Source organism: Mercenaria mercenaria, chromosome 12, assembly GCF_021730395.1.
Source record: "Mercenaria mercenaria strain notata chromosome 12, MADL_Memer_1, whole genome shotgun sequence".
Taxonomy (NCBI): Eukaryota; Metazoa; Mollusca; class Bivalvia; order Venerida; family Veneridae; genus Mercenaria; species Mercenaria mercenaria.
In genome coordinates, this window is record NC_069372.1 from 28,257,127 (window position 1) to 28,281,935 (window position 24,809).

The 24,809-nt window shown below is 36.8% G+C and overlaps 1 protein-coding gene across 2 annotated transcripts in view; it reads right to left on the minus strand.

The window, feature by feature from the left end:
- Positions 1–2,309: 2,309 nt before the first annotated feature.
- LOC123535159 (A-kinase anchor protein 1, mitochondrial-like) overlaps positions 2,310–24,809 on the minus strand; it is a 60,514-nt gene continuing 38,014 nt past the window's right edge. Inside the window, exons 3-9 of one of the 2 annotated variants that reach the window (XR_008366426.1) lie at positions 20,663–20,885; positions 12,811–12,932; positions 11,734–11,914; positions 8,958–9,173; positions 4,429–4,568; positions 3,638–3,860; positions 2,310–3,257 (exon numbers count right to left, since the gene is read on the minus strand). Coding sequence is in view for 1 of the 2 variants with exons in the window: in XM_053519540.1 (XP_053375515.1) it covers positions 3,795–3,860; positions 4,429–4,568; positions 8,958–9,173; positions 11,734–11,914; positions 12,811–12,932; positions 20,663–20,885 (948 nt within the window). In the remaining variant the exon portion in view is untranslated. Of the gene's footprint in view, positions 3,861–4,428; positions 4,569–8,957; positions 9,174–11,733; positions 11,915–12,810; positions 12,933–20,662; positions 20,886–24,809 lie in introns of both variants that reach the window. The other variant, XM_053519540.1, reaches the window with a different exon arrangement.

The following is a 24,809-nucleotide window of genomic DNA, read 5'->3' on the forward strand; positions in this document are numbered from 1 at the left end:
AACAATATACCCCTCCTTCTTCGAAGGGGGGCATAATAAATAGAGAATGTTTTATAATTCAAAGAGTTGTTCAGTAATTGTAAAAACTGTTATATACCTCTGGGTGACAACTGCACAAGTGGAAAAATATACAATTTACTATTGTTTATTTCAAATATTCTTCACCTACTTTTCCCCTCTCAACCTATTAATAGTGAAAACAATACAGATATACTCTGGCAGTGATATCATGTGAACAGAAATAACCAAAACGTAACCAAACAATGTATATTTCAGTCAACATGGAAGCTATATAATTTCAACCTACTCTAGTCTTAACTGTCTTTCACAACCTGATATTTACTTGGATGGCAATAATAAACAAGAGGGTCATGATGACCCTGAATCGCTCACCTGAGTAATATGATCCACATGTTTAAAATGGCAAACTGATGCTAAAATACTAGAAAGTAGGTCAGTAGGTCACATTCATGGTCACTGAAAGTCAGTTTTAAGATCAGTGTGCAAAACTGTACATGTGATCCAAATTTCAAGGCTGTATCTAAAAAAAAAGAAAACACGAAAGTAGGTCAGTAGGTCAAGGTCACAGTCAAGTGATCCGTAATCACTTGGGGTCATCAGGTAATTATAATTAAGCAGTCTATGAAATATGATCTGATAATTTTTGAAGTATTTATTCCTACATAACTCATATAAAAAGTGACCCCCAGGGCGGGGCCTCTTTTCACCCCAGGGGCATAATTTGGGCAATCTTGTTAGAGATCCACTAGGCAATGCTACATACCAAATATCAAAGGCCTAGGCCTTGAACTTTCAGACAAGAAGATTTTTTTCCCTATAGATATGGCTATGTTAAATCTGGGACCCCAAGGGGCGGGGCCTCTTTTCACCCCAGGGGCATAATTTGAACAATTTTGGTAGAGGAACACTAGGCAAGGCAACATACCAAATATCAAAAGCCTATGCATTGCAGTTTTGGGCAAGAATATTTTTAAAGTTTTTTCCTATATATTTAGTCTATGTAAAACTTGAGACCCCACCCCCGCCCCCCGGAGCAGGGCCTTTTTTCACCCCAGGGTTATAATTTGAACAATTGTAGAGGACCACAAGGCAATGCTACATACCAAATACCAAAGGCCTAGGTCTTGTGGTTTTAGACAAGAAGATTTTTAAAGGTTTTTCCTATATAAGTCTATGTAAAACTTGTGACCCCCGGGGCGGTGCCTCTTTTCACCCCAGGGGCACAATTTGAACAATCTTCATAGAGGACCATTAGATGATGTCACATGCCAAATATCAAGGCTCTATGCCTTGCGGTTTTTGACAAGAAGATTTTTAAAGTTTTTCCTTTCGGTTGCCATGGCAACTAGAGTTCTGCATGGAATTCAATTCTTTGAACAACTCTGAAAGGGGGCCACCCAAGGATCATTCCTGTTAAGTTTGGTGTAATTCTGCCCGGTGGTTTTCAAGAAGATTTTTTTTAGAAAATGTTGGCGGATGGACGACGCATGACTGACAACGGACATCGAGCGGTCACAAAAGCTCACCATGAGCCTTTGGCTCAGGTGAGCTAAAAAGCTGATCAGAATTTTGTTTTAAACAAAGTGAGAAAATCAATGTCAATCTCTAAACACTAAGTCCCAATAGTGTTTTGCCAGAACATCCATCCCAATCAGTTATATTGGGCATAAATGTATATTACAACTTGCTATCTCTCTAAACAAAACAAGCAACTGTAAACCAATGAGTTGTTACTAAAAATGCATAGACTAAAATAGACTAACAGACCTAATTAAGTCGTGAGAAACTTAGTGCTAAAATCTTAAATTAACTGTCACAGAAAGCATTTACCATTTTCCTTTCAATTAGAAAAAAAAACCGGTTTGCTTTGTTTTGTTTAATATGTCTACAGGAGAAATGGCATCATCTCATTGATATGGCAGTGTAAATTAAGCAAACCTCATCAGAACATGAAATGTACATTTTATATGAGGGTTGGTTAGGAAGTTATGTCATTGTGTCTAAGGGTGCAACTATTTATCATATTAAAATTATATCAAGATGCTAATTCAATCCTGATTACACATGTTATTATTATTTCCAACTGTTGTTTCAATTTAAACAGAAATTCAAAGTTGACACACTAATATTACCATCCAAAAAGAATGTTTATTTTTTAACAAAGACAATCACCTATTAACATGAAAATCAAGTTCAAAATCAAACTCCACCTCCTTGGATATACTCTGTGTAGTTTTAAGGTATTGCAATATACATGTAACACTGCAAAATCAATGAAGACACAAGGCTGTGGTACAAGCTTTTAATAACGATCAATATCTTAATATGTATCCGACCTGGATTCAGTTTAAAAGTGAGAAGCCTGAAAATCTACTTTCAAAAGCCTGGAATGTCGTCTTCCAACAGTTATATATAAGGAAATTCTAGACCAAAAGCCTTAAGTGAGGACCAGTCCTTAAAAATACTATATCTGGAGTATGCAGTATGTTTTTATGTTATTTTCAGACAGTACTGCAAATAAATCGAGGTACTCAAGGTTTTTTTTTTTATGTTTTTCATGATACACATTTTTATAGCCCCAGTGACATTAATTTTTGGATCAACTTCTGTTTTCCATAAAATCAACAAACATATTTAATCTGACATATATTCACAACTTTCATGATTTAAAACAACCATATCATTTTGTGGAAATATATACAGCTTTATGGTAAATTTAAACTTCTTTTAGAAATCCAATGTTAAAAGAAATAAAATTTGGAAAGGGTTCAATGACAGCGTTATGGTATATTTAGCTTCTTTTATGTTAAAAAAATACAGGAACAACAAGCCATTTTGTGAGTAGATTTCCAAATAGCAATCTGATAATAAACTGACATATCCCATTTACAAATATCAAGTAATTCTGTATTCAACACTAATTTAAATTTCAGCTAAATTTAAACTTGATTAGGAAGTTTATCCCAATATAAGAAAATCTACAGAGAACAATTTAAAACATCAGTTTGGCTCAAATGTTAATTCTAAAAGCTTTATTTTTGTTTCCCTCATATCTCTGGATATGGATGAGAACACCACAATTTATATTAACAGTTAAATTCAAACTAAGATGTACAACACTAACTGAAGAATACAACAGAGGTAAAATGGTAGCTGATATACAACTAGTATATAGACGTGTCACATTTCCTTTGTCTTCTAATGATGGTGGAACAGTCTTGTTCAGTGACTCATTTCTAAAAGGACATATAGATAAATGGAGTACATTTATGTTTCATAATTAAAGGATATTCAGGATTTTTTTCATGAAATACTTTAATCATCATACTGTGAATTCACAAAGACATGTAACAAACTCTCCATGATGATCAAACGTTTAAATATTGATATCTTACTCTGTTCGTTCTAACAATAACTTTATATGGGAAAAACAGAATGTCACATTTTGTAGTAATTTTCAGGTGAAACCCTTACCTTGTATACACAGGTTGAGTTAACAAAATCATGCATGTTATCAAAGTAAGAAATAAATCCATCTTGTTTAATTACTCGTATTTATGTCAATATAATGTGAGATATACCCTTACTATTATAATTAGAAGGATTTATGTTCTACCTGAATATCCCTTTAAATCACACCAATAAATCTCTTCTAGTTCCAAATAATTAACTTTTCACATTAACAAAAGAACGTTCTTGGTTTGATGAATAATTTAATGATACAGCCTTGTTCAGTCAATGAATTCCTGGTTTTTTTGTAACAACAGCACAGTTCATTCCATCAATTCTACCCATCTGACCACTCCTCTGTTTACCATTTCTCTATTGACCAAGACAGCCTGTAAATATACCATCAATAGGATAGAAAATTAAATGGGTTGCAAAACAGAATCAACATACTTCTCATTTCAATTAAGAAGTCCATTATGTAATCTAGATGGCTTAAAACAAAGTTGTCAGCCAGGCACAATTTTCTGTATAGACACATAAACAAGTTAACTATGACCGTTCACAAGCTGACAACATAGGTTTTATGTAAGACACATTTTCTCATTAAATCCAACCCTGCAAAACAAAGTTCTTGGCCACTCACATTTAAATTTTCTGGACTGACTAACGGACATGCATATATACCACATGCCTCTGTTATTTAATATCATAGATAAGGAATAAAAATCTAATTAAAAAGAAGCCAATATATAATTTTTCATTACAGCAAAATTGTAATATACCCTTTCTTTAGATGGTTAGTAAAAGGATATTGAACACACTCACAAATAATTTACTGTAATGAAATATAAAATACATACATCATCTATAGACTTCAGTATCACAACAACCACCATACATTTGACAAATATAGATTATGGGAAACAACTAGATGAGACAAATATCTGGAGAACTTACAGAATTAGCTCCTAAGATCTGGTACACATGAATGTATGGTATTCCATCCTCTGCACGCCCAACAACTTGCCCCTGGAGTAATTTCCCTTGAGTAAGTTCCTCGAGCACCACTGCAGCCTCTGTACTGAAATACTGCTCATCTGAAAACAGAACAAATGTTAAAGCTATCTGGATCATGTACTTGTCTGTCCTATCACTAAACACAACAAGCTTATTAACAGGAAGCTGGGATCTTGTATTCAGCTCCAGTAAGTTTTGCTATTTATGAGGTGTGGAAAAACTATGTGATTTTGCCTTTTAAGTTACATCATTTGATAAATGGATTATTATTAAGTGGCAAGTGTATAATAAAATGCTACTCAACAGCAGTACAGAAGAAAGAGTAGCAACATGTTTTTCAATGGTTTTAACAAAATTTTGTACATTTTGATACTTTTCAATTCCAAATTTCAAGATTTATTTCACTAAAATCTTTCAAAAGTCCACTGAAAAACATGTAATAAAAGCTAATTACTACACGTCCATCTTCCTGGGAGTGAAATAAAGCCATTACATAAGTTTGGTTCAACACTAGTGTAACAAGAGCTCGTAGAACACAAAATGCCCCCCTTGATGCATTTTGTAATTGCACAAGGAACGGAAATTATACGATCACTGTGCACTGTACGTTTGACGTACTGACCTCAAATAAATAATTATGGGTCATTTACCAGTCATAAGTAAACTCCGTATCAAATGTGATCTAGGCCGAAACATTCTCTTGTTATCTGGCAAAAAAACTTCTACTGTTCTGGGTCAATGTGACATTGACCTTGCCTACTGATCTCAAAATCAATAGGCGTCATCTGCTAGTCATGATCAACATCCCTTTAAGTTTCGTGATCCTAGGCCCAAACGTTCTCAAGTTATCATCTGGAAACGGTTTAATTGTTCAGGGTCACTGTGACCTTGACCTTTGACCTACTGACCTCAAAATCAATAAGGGGCATCTGCTGGTCATGGCCAACCTCCCTATCAACTTGCATGATCCTAGGCACAAGCATTCTCAAATTATCATACCGGAAACAGTTTAACTGTTCCATTCACTGTGACCTTGACCTTTGACCTACTTACCTCAAAATCAATAGTGGTCATCTGCTGGTCATGACCAACCTCCCCATCAACTTTCACGATCCTAGGCCCAAGTGTTCTCAAGTTATCATCCGGAAACGGTTTAACAGTTCCAGGTCACTGTGACCTTGACCTCTGACCTCAAAATCAATAGGGGTCATCTGCTGGTCATAATCAACCTCCCTCTTAATTTTCGTGATCCTAGGCCCAATTGTTTTCAAGTTATCATCTGGAAATGGTTTAACTGTTCTGGATCACTGTAACCTTGACCTCTGACCTCAAAATCAATAGGGGTCATCTGCTGGTCATGATAAACCTCCCTATCTACTTTTATAATCCTAGGCCCAAGCGTTCTTGAATTATCATACAGAAACTGATTGGTCTATGGACCGACCAACATACAGACCACAAAACAATATACCCCACTGTGACCCTGACGTTTGACCTATTGACCTCAAAATCAATAAGGGTCATCTGCTGGTCATGACAAACCTCCCTATCAAGTTTTATTAACCTAGGCCAAAGCGTTCTTGGGTTATCATCCGGAAACTGATTGTTCTATGGACTGACCAACATACAGACCACAAAACAATATACCCCACCTTCTTCCATGGGGGGCATAATAAAGCTTAGACGTCAACATCGTTTTAAGTGAAGGAGACAATAGTTGAATTTACTTTGGTCTATAATAGGTTAAGAAAGAGGAAATTTTGATGTTTCAGCAGAAAATGTTTTCATCTGAGAAAAGGAATATTACATTTGTGACATTCCACATTGAATTTATTAAACTTGTTGAATAAAATTGATAAAATGCTCGCATTCTATTATTTTATTCAACTTGTTTAATAAATTCAGTATGAAATGAAAGTTTGAAGGGAATCAGTCTAATAGTGTGGGAGGAGTTGGATACACAAGATTTTTGTGTAAAATAGTCACAGAAAAAATTCTTTCCTTTATGGTCATCTGCACATCAAGGTTGTTCATCTGTGAAAGTCTGAAGCAAATCAGGCTAATAGTGTGGGAGGAGTTGGACAAACAAGATTATGACGTAGACTATGTACCGATAGACAGCAGCAACGCTATGTGCCTTATGTATTATCCTCTATTTATTATATCATAATTAAACTTAAAGCAAACTAGAGATTCCATAGCAACATCAACAAGGAGCTGCGTTCAATAAATGCTTGATGCCCCCAGTGGCATCCTTGTCGATACAAAGCAACCTAAGTCCAAAACGAGGTCAAGTTCAAGGTCAAGGTCAAACTGAGGTCAGGTGATGTCTGAAGATGAGGAATGGTCACAGGTTACATCTGCATTAGTATCAAGTCATTCTAGTTAGGGGTATTGATGTTAGACAAAACGGTCCCATTTGGTTAACCTCGTACGGACGGACGAACAGGACAATCACTATATGCCTCCCGCATCAGTAGATGCCGGGGGCATAAAAATGTATCAAAACAAAACAAGAGATCACAGAGTGATCTTGGCGCCCACCAATGTGCCATTTTTGTGTGTTCCAAATTTCAAGACTTACTGATTAGCTCAAGGTCAAATTTCATTTCCGTACACAACACTGTGCATGTGGTCTAAATTCGAAAGCTGTAGCTTGAGAAATGTGAAAGTAGGTCACTAGATCAATTTCAAGGACAAAGTGGTTTATACACAAAACTATGCATGTGCATCAAGTTTGAAGACTGTAGTTTGAGAAATTGGAAAGTAGGTCACTAGGTCAATCTTAAAATCAAAGTTTATTTCGGTACACAAAACTATGCAAGTGGTCCAAATTTGAAGGCTGTAGCTTGAGAAATGTGAAAGTAGGTCACTAGGTCAAAATCAAGGTCAAATTTCACTTCAGAACACCAATCTACGCATGTGGTCCAAATTTGAAGCCTGTACCTTCAAAAATGTGAAAGTAAGTCACCAGGTCAATGTAAAGGTGAAAGTTTGTTTCGGTACATAAAACCATGCATGTGGTCCAAATTTGAAGGCTGCAGCTTGAGAAATGTGAAAGTAGGTCACTGGGTCAAAATCAAGGTCAAATTTCATTTTGGAACAAGAAATTATGCATGTGGTCCAAATTTGAAGCCTGTACCTTCAAAAATGTGAAAGTAGGTCACTAGGTCAATGTCAAGGTCAAAGTTTATTTCAGTGCACAAAACTATGCATGTGGTCCAAATTTGAAGGCTGTAGCTACAGAAATGTGAAAGTAGGTCACTAGGTCAAAATCAAGGTCAACTCATGTCAAGGTTCATCTTGCCACTCAAAACCATACATGTGGTCCAAATCTGAATGTTGTAGGTTATTGACAAGAAGTTTTTTAAAACTTTTCCCTATATAAGTCTATATGAACCATGTGACCACCAGGGCGGGGCCATATTTGACCCTAGGGGGATAATTTTAACAAACTTGGTAGAGAACCACTAGACGATGCTACATTACAAATATCAAAGCCCTAGGCTTTGTGGTTTGGACAAGAAGATTTTCAAAGTTTTTCCCTATATAAGTCTATGTAAACCATGTGACCCCCGGGGCAGGGCCATATTTGACCCTAGGGGGATAATTTGAACAATCTTAGTAGAATACCACTAGATGATGTCACATACAAAATATCAAAGCCTTAGGCCCTGTGGTTTTGGACAAGAGGTTTTTCAAAGTTTTTCCCTATATAAGTCTATATTAACCATGTGACCCCCGGGGCGGGGCCATATTAGACCCCAGGGAAATAATTTGAATCATCTTGGTAGAGGACCACTAGATGATGCTTCATACCAAATATCAAAGCCCTAGGCTCTGTGGTTTTGGGCAAGAAGATTTTCAAAGTTTTTCCCTATATAATCTATGTAAATTACAGAAATAAACAAAGGGCCATAACTTACTAAAAAATTGTTGCACCAGTGTGATTTTCAGAGGCACACAACTAGGGTACCAATACATCATTCTGACAAAGTTTGGTAAAAATCCCCCTAGTAGTTTCTGAGGAGATGCGATAATGAGAAATTGTTAACGGAAGGACGGACGGACGGAATGACGGACGGACGGACGGACGGAAGGACGTCGGACCACGGACGCAGAGTGATTTGAATAGCCCACCATCTGATGATGGTGGGCTAATAAGAGATAATATCTAGTGTACTATATCCCTTCCATGTTTCTGCACTACATGCCAAAGATGAGTTACATTTTCCTATTATAAAATTTTCTTACATATAAAAATTTCAAATGCCCCTATGCATTTTTGTTTGAAATATCATAAACTCATTCATTTCTGAGAAATATATGGACATTTGCATGTATTTCAAAGCTTTCTAACTTCATACCTATGTTTTTACAGTCTCTACTTTTTTATCTTTTACTTTTTATTTACTTTTGCAATGAAATTAAATGAATTCAAAGTAATTATATATTAAGGAAAAACTTACTATCGAGAGGAGTTATGTTAGCTAGATAGCACTCTATAGCCTCAAATGGTAGTGTCATGAAGTCACTTCGTATCTGTTTCAACAACATGCTTGATACACGACTGTAACCACCATAGTCAACATACTTCACATCACATTCATCAGAATCCTCGTGTGATGCCATAATCTGAGCTCTATACCAGCCATTCAACATTGGTGCCGCACAAATCACTCCAGCTGCAGTCATAACATGTTAGTAAACAACCAGGAAACAACTACAAACATAATCTATTGTTTGCAATTAAATTAGCTACCAGTAGGTGTAATGTAAAACAACAGCACCGCCTTGCGGGTGCTGATGCTCATCTGATTTTTTTGTGTAATAGAAATATTGTCCTACCCATGATTTTCTAAGTCTAAAAAGGGCCATCACTCTTGCAAAAAGCAGGATAGAGTTATGTTTCTTGATGTACAGCGTCCGCTTATGATGGTGAAAAACTGTTGCAAGTTTTAAAGCAATAGCTTTGATAGTTTATGAGAAAAGCTGACTTAAAACATAATACTCAACCAAGAAAACTGATCTTCTAAGTCCAAAAGGGGCAATAATTATTGCAAAAAGCATGACAGAGTTATGTTTCTTGATGTACAGGGTCAGCTTATGATGGTGAACAAGTATTGCAAGTTTCAAAGCAATAGCTTTGATAGTTTAGGAGAAAAGCTGACCTAAACATAAAACTTAACCAAGAAAACTGATTTTCTAAGTCCAAAAGGGGCAATAATTCTTGCAAAAAGCAGGATGGAGTTATGTTTCTTGATGTACAGGGTCAGCTTATGATGGTGAACAAGTGTTGCAAGTTTCAAAGCAATAGCTTTGATAGTTTAGGAGAAAAGTTGACCTAAACATAAAACTTAACCCAGAAATTTGATAATTTCTAAGTACAAAAGGGGCCATAAATCTTGCAAAAAGCAGGATGGAGTTATGTTTCTTGCTGTACACGGTCAGCTTATGATGGTGAACAAGTGTTGCAAGTTTCAAAGCAATAGCTTTAGACAGTTTAGGAGAAAAGCTGACCTAAACATAAAACTTAACCAGGCAATGCCTACGCCAATCAAGTGATGACAATAACTCATCTTTTTTCTTCTTCAAAAAATCAGATGAGCTAAAAACTGAATGACAATTTTGTCCAACTGAATCTTTTAGTTTTTTTAAGATGCTATTTTTCAGCAGTATCTCAGTGTTTGTTTGGTATGGCTTTAATGCCATTTTTTCTTTCAGCAGTATTTCAGTGTTTGTTTGGTATGGCTTTAATGCCATTTTTCAGCAGTATGGCTTTAATGCCATTTTTAGACAGTATTTCAGTGTTTGTTTGGTATGGTTTTTATGCTATTTTTCAGCAGTACCTCAGTGTATGTTTGGTATGGCTTTAATGCCATTTTTCAGCAGTACTTCAGGGTTTGTTTGGTATGGCTTTAATGCTATTTTTCAGCAGTACCTCAGTGTCTGTTTGGTATGGCTTTAATGCTATTTTTCAGCATTACCTCAGTGTTTGTTTGGTATGGCTTTTATGCTATTTTTCAGCAGTACTTCAGTGTTTGTTTGGTATGGCTTTAATGCTATTTTTTCAGCAGTACTTCAGTGTTTGTTTGATATGGCTTTAATGTAATTTTTTCAGCAGTACCTCAGTGTTTGTTTGGTATGGCTTTTATGCTATTTTTCAGCAGTACCTCAGTGTCTGTTTGGTATGGCTTTAATGCTATTTTTCAGCAGTACCTCAGTGTCTGTTTGGTATGGCTTTAATGCTATTTTTCAGCATTACCTCAGTGTTTGTTTGGTATGGCTTTTATGCTATTTTTCAGCAGTACTTCAGTGTTTGTTTGGTATGGCTTTAATGCTATTTTTTCAGCAGTACTTCAGTGTTTGTTTGATATGGCTTTAATGTAATTTTTTCAGCAGTACCTCAGTGTTTGTTTGGTATGGCTTTTATGCTATTTTTCAGCAGTACCTCAGTGTCTGTTTGGTATGGCTTTAATGCTATTTTTCAGCAGTACCTCAGTGTCTGTTTGGTATGGCTTTAATTCTATTTTTCAGCAAGATTCCAGTTTAGTTTGGTATGGCTACCAAGCTTTTTTCAGCATAACTTTAAAGCTTTTATTTTGAGTATGTCAGTGTTTGTTTTGTATGTCTTTTCAGCAAGATTTCAGTGTTTGTCTGGTATGTCTTAAATACAATATAACAGCAAGATTTCAGTGTCCGTTTGGTATGGCTTTAATGCTATTTTTTTTAAGTTTTAGTGCTACTTATCAGCAGTATTTGTGTTTGTTTGGTATGCCTTTGATGCATTTTCAGCAAGATTTCAGTGTTTGTTAGGTATGTCTTAAATAATACATTACAGCAAGAGTTCAGTGTTCGTTTGATATGGATTTAATGCTATTTTTCAACAGGATTTCAGTGTTTGGTTGGCATGGCTTTAACGCTATTTTTGAGCAGTATTTTAGTTATGCAAAGTTAGTCAATCTATCTTACAAGCATGGATTTTATAAAACCAGTACCAACTTGTTCTGCCAAAGTAGATGAAAATTTCCTAAATGGATTAGATTAGTGATGGGAGAATGACAACTTCAAATCATCAAAGAATGCAAACTGGGATTGAACCTGCTACCTCTCAATTTCAGTGTGGGATTCTAGTTGCCTGATGCTTATATAAATAGAACGGTCCTTCTTTTGACAGGACTTGTAAGAACTGAGATATAACATACATGTACTTCTGAAAGAAATAAAAAGATAATGTCTCCTTACCCTCAATTGGGCGCGGAATATCAGGTACAGCCCCTTCTTGCATGTAACATTGACTCATGAATGTATTAAGTCTGTCCAGGGATGGGTATGTAGGATGTGTCGGCTGCTGCACAAATATACGACCTGCATCCACTATACTGGACACAACAATGTCCACTGATACACCTTCTGGCAAACTTAGCTGCAGGAAAACGAGTAAAACATACATCAATCCTTGTATCCCTACAATGGTTCCCTTGTTGAACCAATGACATTCACCAACAGTTGTTTGTTTCAGCCAAGCAGTACTGTTTCACTACACATCTTCCCTAACCAATCAAAATAGTCTACGATCGCCTCCATTTCTGTATATAAGTGCAAAATTACAAGGAATATTTATTTCCCAAAGTAGCCTGAGAATACCCAAATAAAGGAGTACTGTGAATTTCACATATTGATCGCAGTCATTTTGTATGTTGCTTGAATTTTCAAACTGGCAGTGGCAGGTCAAATATAGGAAAATTGATTGGCTGAAACAAGTCCCGGTAGTAATTTACACAGGATTCATACAGAACACCTGAGACACAATTCAAGTACTTTTCAAGGCTTTTTAAGAATTTTTTCAAATTTTCAAGGACTGCTTTTCTCAAAACAGAATCTTGAAATCATACCAAGAACAACATTTATTAACCATTTCAAGCAATCTTTATCACTCATTGTAAAATGAATACATAATTCAAAAGGATTATCACGCCTGGCAGCAAAGAAGTGGCAAAATATATATATTTTTTCTATATCTTATTTTCAAATTTAACCTTTTCATGAAGCGTTGATAAAATGTTTTCAAAAGACACTTAAAGGTCTATGTGAATCCTATTACAAGTTTGCAAGCTCACCAACAAATGAAATCAATCCAAGGTTCCTCCAATACTATAAAGAACCTCTAGTCAATTTCATATTTTACCATTTTACTCATTCATAAGAAGTATGATGAGTAAATACTGATAGGCCTAAAAAATTATCTGGAGCCCTGCAACACTAAAGCAATATCCCTCCACCTTCATAAAATAAAGATTTTGGTAAGACATACAGACTTACCTGCATGATTTCCGGCATGATAACTGGGTTGGCAGCTGGTGTCATATCCATACCTGGGTACTTAATGGCAGGAAACTTCCTCTTTATGATATTACAAGCAGTATCAATGGCACTCTGGGAACCTACGCAAACATTAGAAGAAACTCATCACTACATTTGTACTTGTAGATAGGATATGTTGTTAATATATAAGAAATCATCTTCATTCATTCATTTCATAATACATGTATATACAATACTTTAATTTTGAAAGACAAACATAGTTACGACTAAAAAAATACATTTCCTTGGTAGACAAATATTTTCAAATATTGTGTACTCTAGAGCAACAAATTTCCTGTCAATAGTGCCTTTACAGTGAAATCATACTGATTTAAAGGGCTATTTTAATTGGATAATGCTGTTTTTAAAGGAAGACCCTTAAATCCAAATTAAGCCTGATGCTGGATAGTGAAATTGGGCACATTTGAGGAAGCTGAAGCTGTCACTGGAGTGTTTAAAATCTCAAATGTGGATGAAGATATTGGCCAACAGCTTAAGTCTGTGACAAATGTATTTAGTAATAACAGAGATAGAGACAAAGTGTATCAAAACATTAAATAAGTATAAAAGGGACATAATTTTTGGAAAATTCTGCAAAAGTAATGCACCATATTTCATATCATGTGGAACATCAATTTGAAATTTGAATCAAATCTATTTAATAATAACGGAGATAAAGCAAAAGTGCATCACAACTTGAACCTGTAATAGACCCTGCCTCATATGATGTAGTAGATGATGTGGAACAACCATTTTAAGTTTGAATCAAGTCCATTCAGTAACAACAGAGAAATGGTGAAAAGCATCAAACTGAAATTCTAAGTAAAAAGGGGACATAATTCATTAAATATTTGCACCTGAGTTATGGACCTTGAGTCATATGATGATGAAAGAACTGTTTTAAGTTTGAATCAAATTCATTAAGTAATAACAAAGATATAGTGAAAGTGCACCACAATTAAACTAAAATTCTGAGTAAAAAGGAGGCATAATTCATGAAATATTGGTACAACAATCAATCCGTTTGATAACAACAGAGATATAGCGAAAGTGCATCAAAACTTTAACCTGGAATTCTAAGTAAAAAGGGGGATCATTGATAAAATATTAATACCAGGGCCATTGTGTCAAATGCTGTGGGTGATGATGTGGAACAAATATTTAAGTTTGAATCAAATCCCTTCTGTAATAACATAGATATAGTGAAAATGCAACAAAATTAACCTTACGTTATAAGTAACGAAAGCAACGCTCGACTATTCAACAGCCTTGTCAATTGAATAAATATACAATCAAAAGAGGCATAATTTTGTAAAATTGCAAAACAGAGTTATGGAACCTGTACAATGCGTATAAGCTCATGACAATGGACAATTGTGTGAAGTTTCAATCCGTTCCCATTAGTGGAGATCTTATGGTGATACAAGTTGTGTGCAAGTTTGGTAAAAATCAAATCATAAATAAAGCTGCTATTGTGCAGACAAGGTCAAAATAGCTAATTTTGGCCCTTTCAGGGGCCTTAACTCTGGAACCTATAAAGGGATCTGGCCGGTTGAAGAAAGGAACCGATATATTATGGGGATACAAGTTGTATGCAAGTTTGGTTAAAATAAAATCATAAATGAAACCACGGACGCACTGATGCACAGAAGAGGGACGACGGACGAATGGTGATCACAAAAGCTCACCTTGTCACTATGTGACAGGTGAGCTAAAAATGCAAAGCAGAATTATGAAACCTGTACACTGCATGTCAGATCATCACAGTGAACAAGTGTACTGAGATATCAGCTTACATAATTATAAAACCTTAACCAAAAATTTTCTACCTCGAAAAAGGGGCATAATTTTGTAAAAAAGCAAAATAGAGCTATGGAACTTGTGCAATGTAAGTCAGTTTATCACAGTGAGTTAGTGTTGAAGTTTCAATCAATTCCTGCAATTAATTACTGAGATACCAGCTTACTTATAACAAGAGGACCATGATGGTCCTGAATCGCTCGCCTCTTCCCCATGACCCAGTTTTGAGTATGACGTCGTTTCTTCAATTATTTGACATAGTTTTGAACTTGACCTAGGTATTATCAAGATAAAAATTCTGACCAATTTTCATGAAGATCCATTGAAAAATATGGTCTCTAGACAGGTAACAAGGTTTTTCTATTATTTGACCTACTGACCTAGTTTTCGAAGGTACGTGACCCTGTTTTGAACTTTACCTAAATATCATCAAGGTGAACATTCTCACTAATTTTCATGAAGATCTCATGAAAAATATGGCCTCTAGAGAGGTCATAAGGTTTTTCTATTTTTATACCTACTGGCCTAGTTTTTGACCGCACGTGACCCGGTTTCGAAACTGACCTAGATATCATCAAGGTGAACATTCTCACCAATTTTCATGAAGATCCATTGAAAAATATGGCCTCTAGAGAGGTCAAAAGATTTTAATAATTTAGACCTACTGACCTTGTTTTTTACCGCAGTTGACAAAGTTTCAAACTTGACCTAAATATCATCAAGATGAACATTCGGACCAACTTTCATACAGATCCTATGAAAAGTACGGACTCTAGAGAGGTCACAAGGTTATTTTTATTATTTGACCTACTGACCTAGTTTTTTAGAGCACATGACCCAGTTTCAAACTTGTCCTAGATATCATCAAGGTGAACATTCTGACCAATTTTCATGAAGATCCATTCACAAGTATGGCCTCTAGAGAGGTCACAAGGTTTTCCTATTTTTAGACCTACTGACCTAGTTTTTGATGCAGTTGACCCAGTTTCGAACTTGACCTAGATATCATCAAGATGAACATTCAGACCAATTTTCATACAGATCCCATGAAAAATATGGCCTTTAGAGAGGTCACAACGTTTTTCTATTATTTGACCTACTGACCTAGTTTTTGAAGGCATGTGACCCAGTTTCGAACTTGACATAGATATCATCAAGATGAATATTCAGACCAACTTTCATACAGATCCAATGAAAAATATGGCCTCTAGAGAGGTCACAAGGTTTTTCTATTATTTGATCTACTGACCTAGTTTTTGATGGCACGTGAACCACTTTAGAACTTGATTTAGATATCATCAAGATGAACATTCTGACCAATTTTCATGAAGATCTCGTGAAATATATGGCCTCTAGAGAGGTCACAAGGTTTTTCTATTTTTAAACCTACTGACCTAGTTTTTGAACGCATGTGGCCCAGTTTCGAACTTGACCTAGATATCATCAAGATGAACACTCAGACCAACTTTCATACAGATCCCATGAAAAATATGGCCTTTAGAGAGGTCACAAGGTTTTTCTATTATTTGACCTACTGATCTAGTTTTTGAAGGCACGTGACCCAGTTTCGAACTTGACCTAGATATAATCAAGGTGAACATTCTGACCAATTTTCATGAAATTCTTGTGAAACATATGGCCTCTAGAGAGGTCACAAGGTTTTTCTATTTTTAGACCTACTGACCTAGTTTTTGATGGCACGTGACCCAGTTTTAAACTTGACCTAGATATCATCAAGATGAACATTCTGACCAATTTTCATACAGATCCCATGAAAAATAAGGCCTTTAGAGAGGTCACAAGGTTTTCCTATTATTTGACCTACTGACCTAGTTTTTGAAGGCAAGTGACCCACTTTCGAACTTGACCTAGATATCATCAAGATGAACATTTTGACCAACTTTCATAAAGATCCCATGAAAAATGTGACCTCTAGAGTGGTCACAAGCAAAAGTTTACGGACGCACGCACGCACGGATGGACGACGGACACCGCGCGATCACAAAAGCTCACCTTGTCACTTTGTGACAGGTGAGCTAAAAACTTAACCAAATGGGGACCAACGCCGACACATCGGTGAGTCCAATAGCTCTACCTATTCTTTGAATAACCAAGCTAAAATGGGGGCATACTTCATGAACAAAAGCACCGCCTTGCGGGTGCAGACGCTCATCTGATTTTTTGTCTCTGTATAATAGAAATATTGACCTACCCATGATTTTCTAAGTCCAAAAGGGGCCATAATTCTTGCAAAAGGCAATACAGAGTTACGGTACTTGCTGTGCAGTGTCAGCTTTAAATGGCAAATAACTGCTCCAAGATTTAAAGCAACTGCTTTAACCGTAAAGGAGAAAAGTTTACCTAAACGCAAAACTTAACCAAGAAATCTGACATTTTCTTAGTCCAAAAGGGTCATAATTCTTACAAAAAGCAGGATGGAGTTATGTTTCTTGCTGTACCGAGTCATCTTTCAATGGTGAACAAGTGTTGCAAGTTTTAAAGCAATAGCTTTGATGGTTTAGGAGAAAAGTTGACCTAAACATAAAACTTAACCAAGAAATCTGATTTTCTAAGTCCAAAAGGGGCCATAATTCTTGCAAAAAGCAGGATGGAGTTATGTATCTTGCTGTACAGAGTCAGATGGTGAACAAGTGTTGCAAGTTTTAAAGCAACAGCTTTAATAGTTTAGGAGAAAAGCTGACCTAAACATAAAACTTAACCAGGCAGCGCCAACGCCGATCAAGTGATGACAATAACTCATCATTTAAAAAAAAAAATCAGATGAGCTAAAAATGAGTTTGGTACCTTGTGTCATATGATGTGGGTAATGATGTAGAACAACTAGTTTCAGTTTGAATCAAATCCATTTACCAACAGAGAAAAAGTGCACGAAAACTTTAACCTGAAATTCTAAGTAAAAAGGGGGATAAATCATGAACATAGGAGTGAGAGTTATGACCCTTGTGCCATATGATGTGGGTAATAGTGACTAATGAGTACGCAAGTTTGAAGCAAATCCATCAAGTAATCACAGAGTCAAGAAACATAGAAAATTTTAACAACAGTGACCTTGATCCTAGTGACATCATATGCAATCCCAAACTCCTTTTCTATGCAAGCTACCTATATTCCAAGTTTCACTTGAATCGGTCACTCTAACTCAGGTAACTGAGCAGAAACCAAAAGTTGACGCTGCCCAACAACATTCGCCAATCTAATAACCAGTTTGTTTTTAAAACCTTGTTAATAAAGAGAAAGTGCATCAAAACATTAAATAAGGAGATACTGAGAAATCATTAATATTCGTGGGGGACTAATTTTCGTGGCTTTCGTGGTTGAGTCAATCCACGAAATTTAATTCATACAAACAAGTAAAATTTCCTTTCATTTTATGTTCGAAAGTTGAAATCCACGAATTCATATGCCCACGAAATTGCCGTTTAGACTAAAACCACGAAATTTTATGCCCACGAAATTAAATGATTTTACAGTATATTGAAGAGAATTCAAGGTGTGTAAATACCAATGACTCGGGCATAGCTTACAGCCGGTATCGGGACCTGGCGTCTTAAATTACCTTTGTATAAAATGTAAAATTTAGAGCTTGCGTAAAAGATAAATAAATGTTGTTTTTCATTAAAATATATTTTACAACGCATTTCTGTAACTGATCAATAAGTTTTTAACTAGACCTGTGTAAAACTTTCTCGGCGTGTTTTCACACATTTTGCATTAAAATACTTAGAACTCCATTTCAGGTAGCCGGAAATCGATTATCTAATCTTCAAACATAACTAGAAAATGCTTTTGTAAAAAAGCGCATGTCTCCCCTAATGCAAAGTCCTATAGGCAAGAAGTCAATAGGGGTCAGGAGCGAAAGTCAAAAGAGACACTGATGGTTGGCTGCAATAGGGATCATCTACTTGGCATGTCCAGTCATCCCGCAAAATAAATTTCAACACTCTTGGCCTAGTGGTTCTCAAGTCACTGTTCAGGCTCCTGTGACCTTGACCTTTGATCAAGTGACCTCAAAATAGATAGGGGTCATCTACTTTGCATGTCCAATCATCCTATTAAGTTTCAACATTCTGGGTCAAGTGGTTCTCAAGTTATTGATCGGAACTGGTTATCAATGTTCAGGCCTCTGTGACCTTGACCTTTAACGGAGTGACCCCAAAAACAATAGGGGTCATTTACTCTGCATGAACAATCATCCTTTGAAGTTTCAACATTCTGGGTCGAGAGGTTCTCAAGTTATTGATTGGAAATGGTTTTCCATGTTCAGGCCCCTGTGGCCTTGACCTTTAACAGAGTGACCCTAAAATCGTTAGGGGTCATCTACTCTGCATGGCCAATCATCCTATGAAGTTTCATCATTCTGGGTCAAGTGGTTCTCAAGTTACTGACCGGAAATGGTTTTCAATGTTCAGGCCCCTGTGACCTTGACCTTTCACAGAGTGACCCCAAAATCGTTAGGGGTCATCTACTCTGCATGACCAATCTTCCTATTAAGTTTCAACATTCTGGGTTAAGTGGTTCTCAAGTTACTGACCGGAAATGGTTTTCAATGTTCAGGCCCCTGTGACCTTGACCTTTAATGGAGTGACCTCAAAATTGATAGGGGTCATCTACTTTGCATGTATAATCATCCTATGAAGTTTCAACATTATGGGTCAAGTGGTTCTCCAGTTATTGATCGGAAATGGTTTTCCATGTTCAGGCCCGTGACCTTGACCTTTGATGGAGTGACCCCAAAATCAATGGGGGTCATCTACTCTTCATGATCAATCATCCTATGAAGTTTCAACATTCTGGGTCAAGTGGTTCTCTAGTTATTGATCGGAAATGGTTTATAATGTTCAGGCCCCTGTGACCTTGACCTTTGACGGAGTGACCCCAAAATCAATAGGGGTCATCTACTCTTCATGACCAATCATCCTATGAAGTTTCAACACTCTGGGTCAAGTGGTTCTCTAGTTATTGATCGGAAATGGTTTTCAATGTTCAGGCCCCTGTGACCTTGACCTTCGACGGAGTGCCCCAAAATCAATAGGGGTCATCTACTCTTCATGGCCAATCATCCTATGAAGTTTCAACACTCTGGGTCAAGTGGTTCTCTAGTTATTGATCGGAAATGGTTTATAATGTTCAGGCCCCTGTGACCTTGACCTTTGACGGAGTGACCCCAAAAACAATAGGGGTCGTCTACTCCAGCAGCCCTACAACCCTATGAAGTTTGAAGGTTCTAGGTCAAATGGTTCTCCAGTTATTGCTCGGAAATGAAGTGTGACGTACGGACGGATGGATGGACGGACAGGGCAAAAACAATATGTCTCCTGGGGGAGACATAATTTTGATAGTTGTCTATAAACCTCTTGTTCATCGAGAAATTCACGCCCAAGGCATTACTTATCTTACACCTACTGTCACAATCTGCAAACAATTAACCGTTTAGTCATACCCAGAGGCAATTGTAAACATGTGCATGCGAGATTTTAGACTGATCCAATATGATCATAGTTGCTGGTCCGTAATGTTCAAAACAATTTGCAAACCAGTCTTGAAATTACGTCATTTTACCGCCACGTGCCAAAGTGTTCTTTCGTTTTCACTGGCGTCAATATTCATGGAGTGGTCAAAGGATGCGGCAGTTTAGTGCTTACACAGAGTTTATGCTTTTTAATTTAAATACTTGCTACAACATCCAAAAACATCGACAATGATTAAACAAAAAACGGCGAGTTCATAGAAACTACAGCGAATTTCGGACAAACATGAATTCAGATAAGTGGTAAGTGGGTATAAGCATTTTTCCAGAATTCTTCTGATATTTTTTCACTGCGTCCTATACACGAGTGTGACCTATATTCGGCCGATTATGGTAGTCAAGCTAAAAATAATTATATTTATTTCTGTCTTTAAACTCTGAGAATCATTATAACAGTTTGGGCCCAAAACCATAAAATATCATGCCAACAAATTAGATTATTTTTATCATAAGTCTTCGTACCTTCTATGACACAAATCTGATAATCTCGAGTATACGGGTTATTCTGTAACCGTATCTTTGTTCCAGACTGCTGACTAATCATCTTGATTGTTTTTCCACGTGTACCTATAAACAGTCCACAAAGATCCGATGGTATGTTGAATTCAAATAAGCGGTCCTCATCAGGGGGCGATGTGCCCGTATTCTCTTGAACACTTCCACCTTTACCGCTGTCATTGGAGGCCTGCAATAAGATATCAATATGCTGTGCCAATATCTTATTCAAGCCACTTGCCGTTATCATTAATCTATGTTAATTGGTTTAATTTATAATTATGAATTTCAACATGTGTAGTTAGAGCAACAAGAGGACCATGATGGTCCTGAATCGCTCACCTATCTCCACATGACCCAGTGTTCAACTGAGTATGACATCGTTATTTCTATTATTTGACATAGTGACCTAGTTTTTGAGCACATGTGACCTAGATATCATCAAGATAAAAAATTCTGACCAATTTTCATGAAGATCCATTGAAAAATATGGCCTCTAGAGAGGTCACAAGGTTTTTCTATTATTTGACCTAATGACCTAGTTTTTGAAGGCACGTGACCCACTTTTAAACTTGACCTAGATATCATCAAGGTGAACATTCTCACCAATTTTCATGAAGATCTCGTGAAAAATATGGCCTCTAGAGAGGTCACAAGGTTTTTCTATTTTTCGACCTACTGACCTAGTTTTTGACCGCACATGACCCAGTTAGGACCTAACCTAGATATCATCAAGCTGAACATTCTCACCAATTTTCATGAAGATCCGTTGAGAAATATGGCCTCTAGAGAGGTCACAAGGTTTTTTCTATTTTTAGACCTACTGACCTTGTTTTTGACCCCACATGACCCAGTTTCGATTCTGACTTAGATATCATCAAGATGAACATTCTGACCAATATTCATGAAGATCTCATGAAAAATATGGCCTCTAGAGAGGTCACAAGGTTTTTCTATTTTTAGATCTACTGACCTAGTTTTTAACCCCACGTGACCCAGTTTCGAACTTGACCTAGATATCTTCAAGGTAAACATTCTGACCAATTTTCATGAAGATCCATTGAAAAATATCGCCTCTAGAGAGGTCACAAGGTTTTCCTATTTTTAGACCTACTGACCCTAGTTTTTGACTGCACAATGACCCAGTTTGGAACTTGACCTAGATATCATCAAGGTGACCATTCTGACCAATTTTCATGAAGATCCATTGAGAAATATGGCCACTAGAGAGGTCACAAGGTTTTTCTATTTTAGATCTACTGACCTAGTTTTTGACCCCACATGACCCGTTTCGAACTTGACCTAGATATCATCAAGGTGAACATTCTGACCAATATTCATGAAGATCTCATGAAAATATGGCCTCTAGAGAGGTCACAAGGTTTTTCTATTTTTAGATCTACTGACCTAGTTTTTAACCCCACGTGACCCAGTTTCGAACTTGACCTAGATATCATCAAGATGAACATTCTGACCAATTTTCATGAAGATGCATTGAGAAATATGGCCTCTAGAGAGGTCACAAGGTTTTTCTATTTTTAGACCTAATGACCTAGTTTTTGACCCTACGTGACCCAGTTTCGAACTTGACCTAGATATCATCAAGATAAACATTCTGACCAATTTTCATGAAGATCTCATGAAAAATATGGCCTCTAGAGAGGTCACAAGGTTTTTTCTATTTTTAGACCTACTGACCTAGTTTTTGATGGCACGTGACCCAGTTTCGAACTTGACCTAGATATCATCAAGGTGAACATTCTGACCAATTTTCATGAAGATCTTGTGAAATATATGGCCTCTAGAGAGGTCACAAGGTTTTTCTATTTTAGACCTACTGACCTAGTTTTTTGATGGCACGTGACCCAGTTTCGAACTTGACCTAGATATCATCAAGATGAACATTCTGACCAACTTTCATAAAGATCCCATGAAAAATGTGACCTCTAGAGTGGTCACAAGCAAAAGTTTACGAACGCACGGACGGACGACGGACACCGCGCGATCACAAAAGCTCACCTTGTCACTTTGTGACAGGTGAGCTAATAAATACTGTATGTAGTCGCTAAAAGACACAAATTTAGAAAAGATAAATGGGAAACTTCAACAAATGGGCCATGAGAAACATGTTTACATGCAAAACTGTGAAAATCTAATTTGCAATATGAGGTTATTTCATGATGCCAAAGAAAAAACAATAAGGGTCATCTACTTCATAAACCCAATAATTCTATCAAGTTTGAACATTGTGGGAGAAGAGGTTCTCAAGTTACCATGCAGAAATATTTTCAATGTTCAGGTCCCTGTGACATTGATCTTTAACCTACTGGCCCTTAAAACAATCGCGATAATGTACTTCATAAGGCCAACCATGCCAACAAGTTTTAAAGTTCTTGGTTAAATGGTTCTCAAGTCATTAAGCAGAAACCATTTTCAAAGTTGAGGCCCCTGTGACCTTGACCTTCTGACCTCAAAACCAATAAAGGCTTTCTACTTGATAAGCCCAATCATGCTATCAAGGTTGAAGGTTCTGGGTCAAGTGGTTCTCAAGTTATTGAAAGGAAACCAATTATCAAGGTTCAGGACCATGTGATCTTTGACCTAAATGCAATAGGATTCATCTACTTGATGATTCCTATCAGACTATCAAATTTGAAAGTTCTGGGTCAAATGTGTCTTAAATAGCAGAAACCGTTTTCAAGGTTCAGGTCCCAGTGACCTTGACCTTTGACCTATTGACCCTTAAAACAATAGGGGTTATCTACTTGATAAGCCCAATTGTGCTCTTTAAGTTTTAAAGTTTTGGGTCAAGTGGTTCTCAAGTTGCTCAGCAGAAACTGTTTTCAAAGTTGAGGCCCCTTTGACCTTAACCTTTGACCTACTGAACCAAAAAACAATAAGGGTAATCTACTTGATAAGCCCAATCAACTATCAATGTTGAAGGTTCGGTTCTCAAGTTTTTCAGCAGAAACTGTTTTCAAAGTTCAGGCTGCTCCTTGATCTTTGACCTGTTGACCCCAAAAACAATAGGGACCATCTTCATCAGCCCAATCATGCTATCAATATTAAAGACACTGGGTCAATGATTCTCAGATTATTAAGAAGAAAGCAATTTCAAGGTTCAGGCCCCTGTGAACTTGACCTTTGACTTACTGACCTAAAAAACAATTGGTGTCATCTTATTTATAAACCCAATCATGCTATCAAGTTTGAATGTTGTGGGTCAAGCGGTTCTCAAGTTACCACATGTGCAGAAATACTTTTCAATGTTCAGGTCCCTGTGACCTTGCCCTTCGGCCTACTGATCCAAAAATCAATAATAGGGGTCATGTATTTCATAAGCCCAATCATGCTATAAAGTTTGAAGGTTCTGGATCAAGTGGTTCTCAAGTTATGGAGCAGAAATCTTCCAGGTTAAGGCCCCTTTGACCTTGACCTTTGATTTACTAGCCCCAAAAAACAATACTAAGGGGTCATCTACTTGATAAGCCCAATCAGGCTATCAAGTTTGAATGTTCTAGGCTAAGTGTTTCTAGTCACAGAGCGGAAACCATTTTCAAAACTGAGGCCCATGTGACTTTGACCTTTGACCCCGAAATCAAGAGGGGTCATCTACTTGATAAGTCCAATTATGCTATATAGTTTGAAAGTTCTTGGTCAAGTGATTCTCAATTTACTGAGGGGAAACTGCTTTTAAGGTTTCAGGGCCCCTGTGACCTTGACCTATTGATCCCCAAAACAGTAAGGGGTCTTCTACTTCATAAGCCCAATCATGCCATCAAACTTGAAGGTTCAGGGTCAAGTGGTTCTCAACTTTTGGAGCGGAAACCATTTTCAAGGTTCGGGCATGTGACCTTTGACCTATTAAACCAAAAAACAACAGCGGTCATCTACTTAAGCCCAATCATGCTACTGTGTTTGAATGTTCTAGGTCAAGTTGCTCTCCAGTTAATGAGTAGAAACTGTTTTCAAGGTTCAGGCCCCTGTGACCTTGATCTTTGACTTGTTGATCCCAAAAACATTAGGGGTCATCTACTTTATCAGCCAAATCATACTATCAAGTTTGAATGTTCTGGGTCAAGTGGTTCTCAAGTTGTTGGGTGGAAACTGTTCA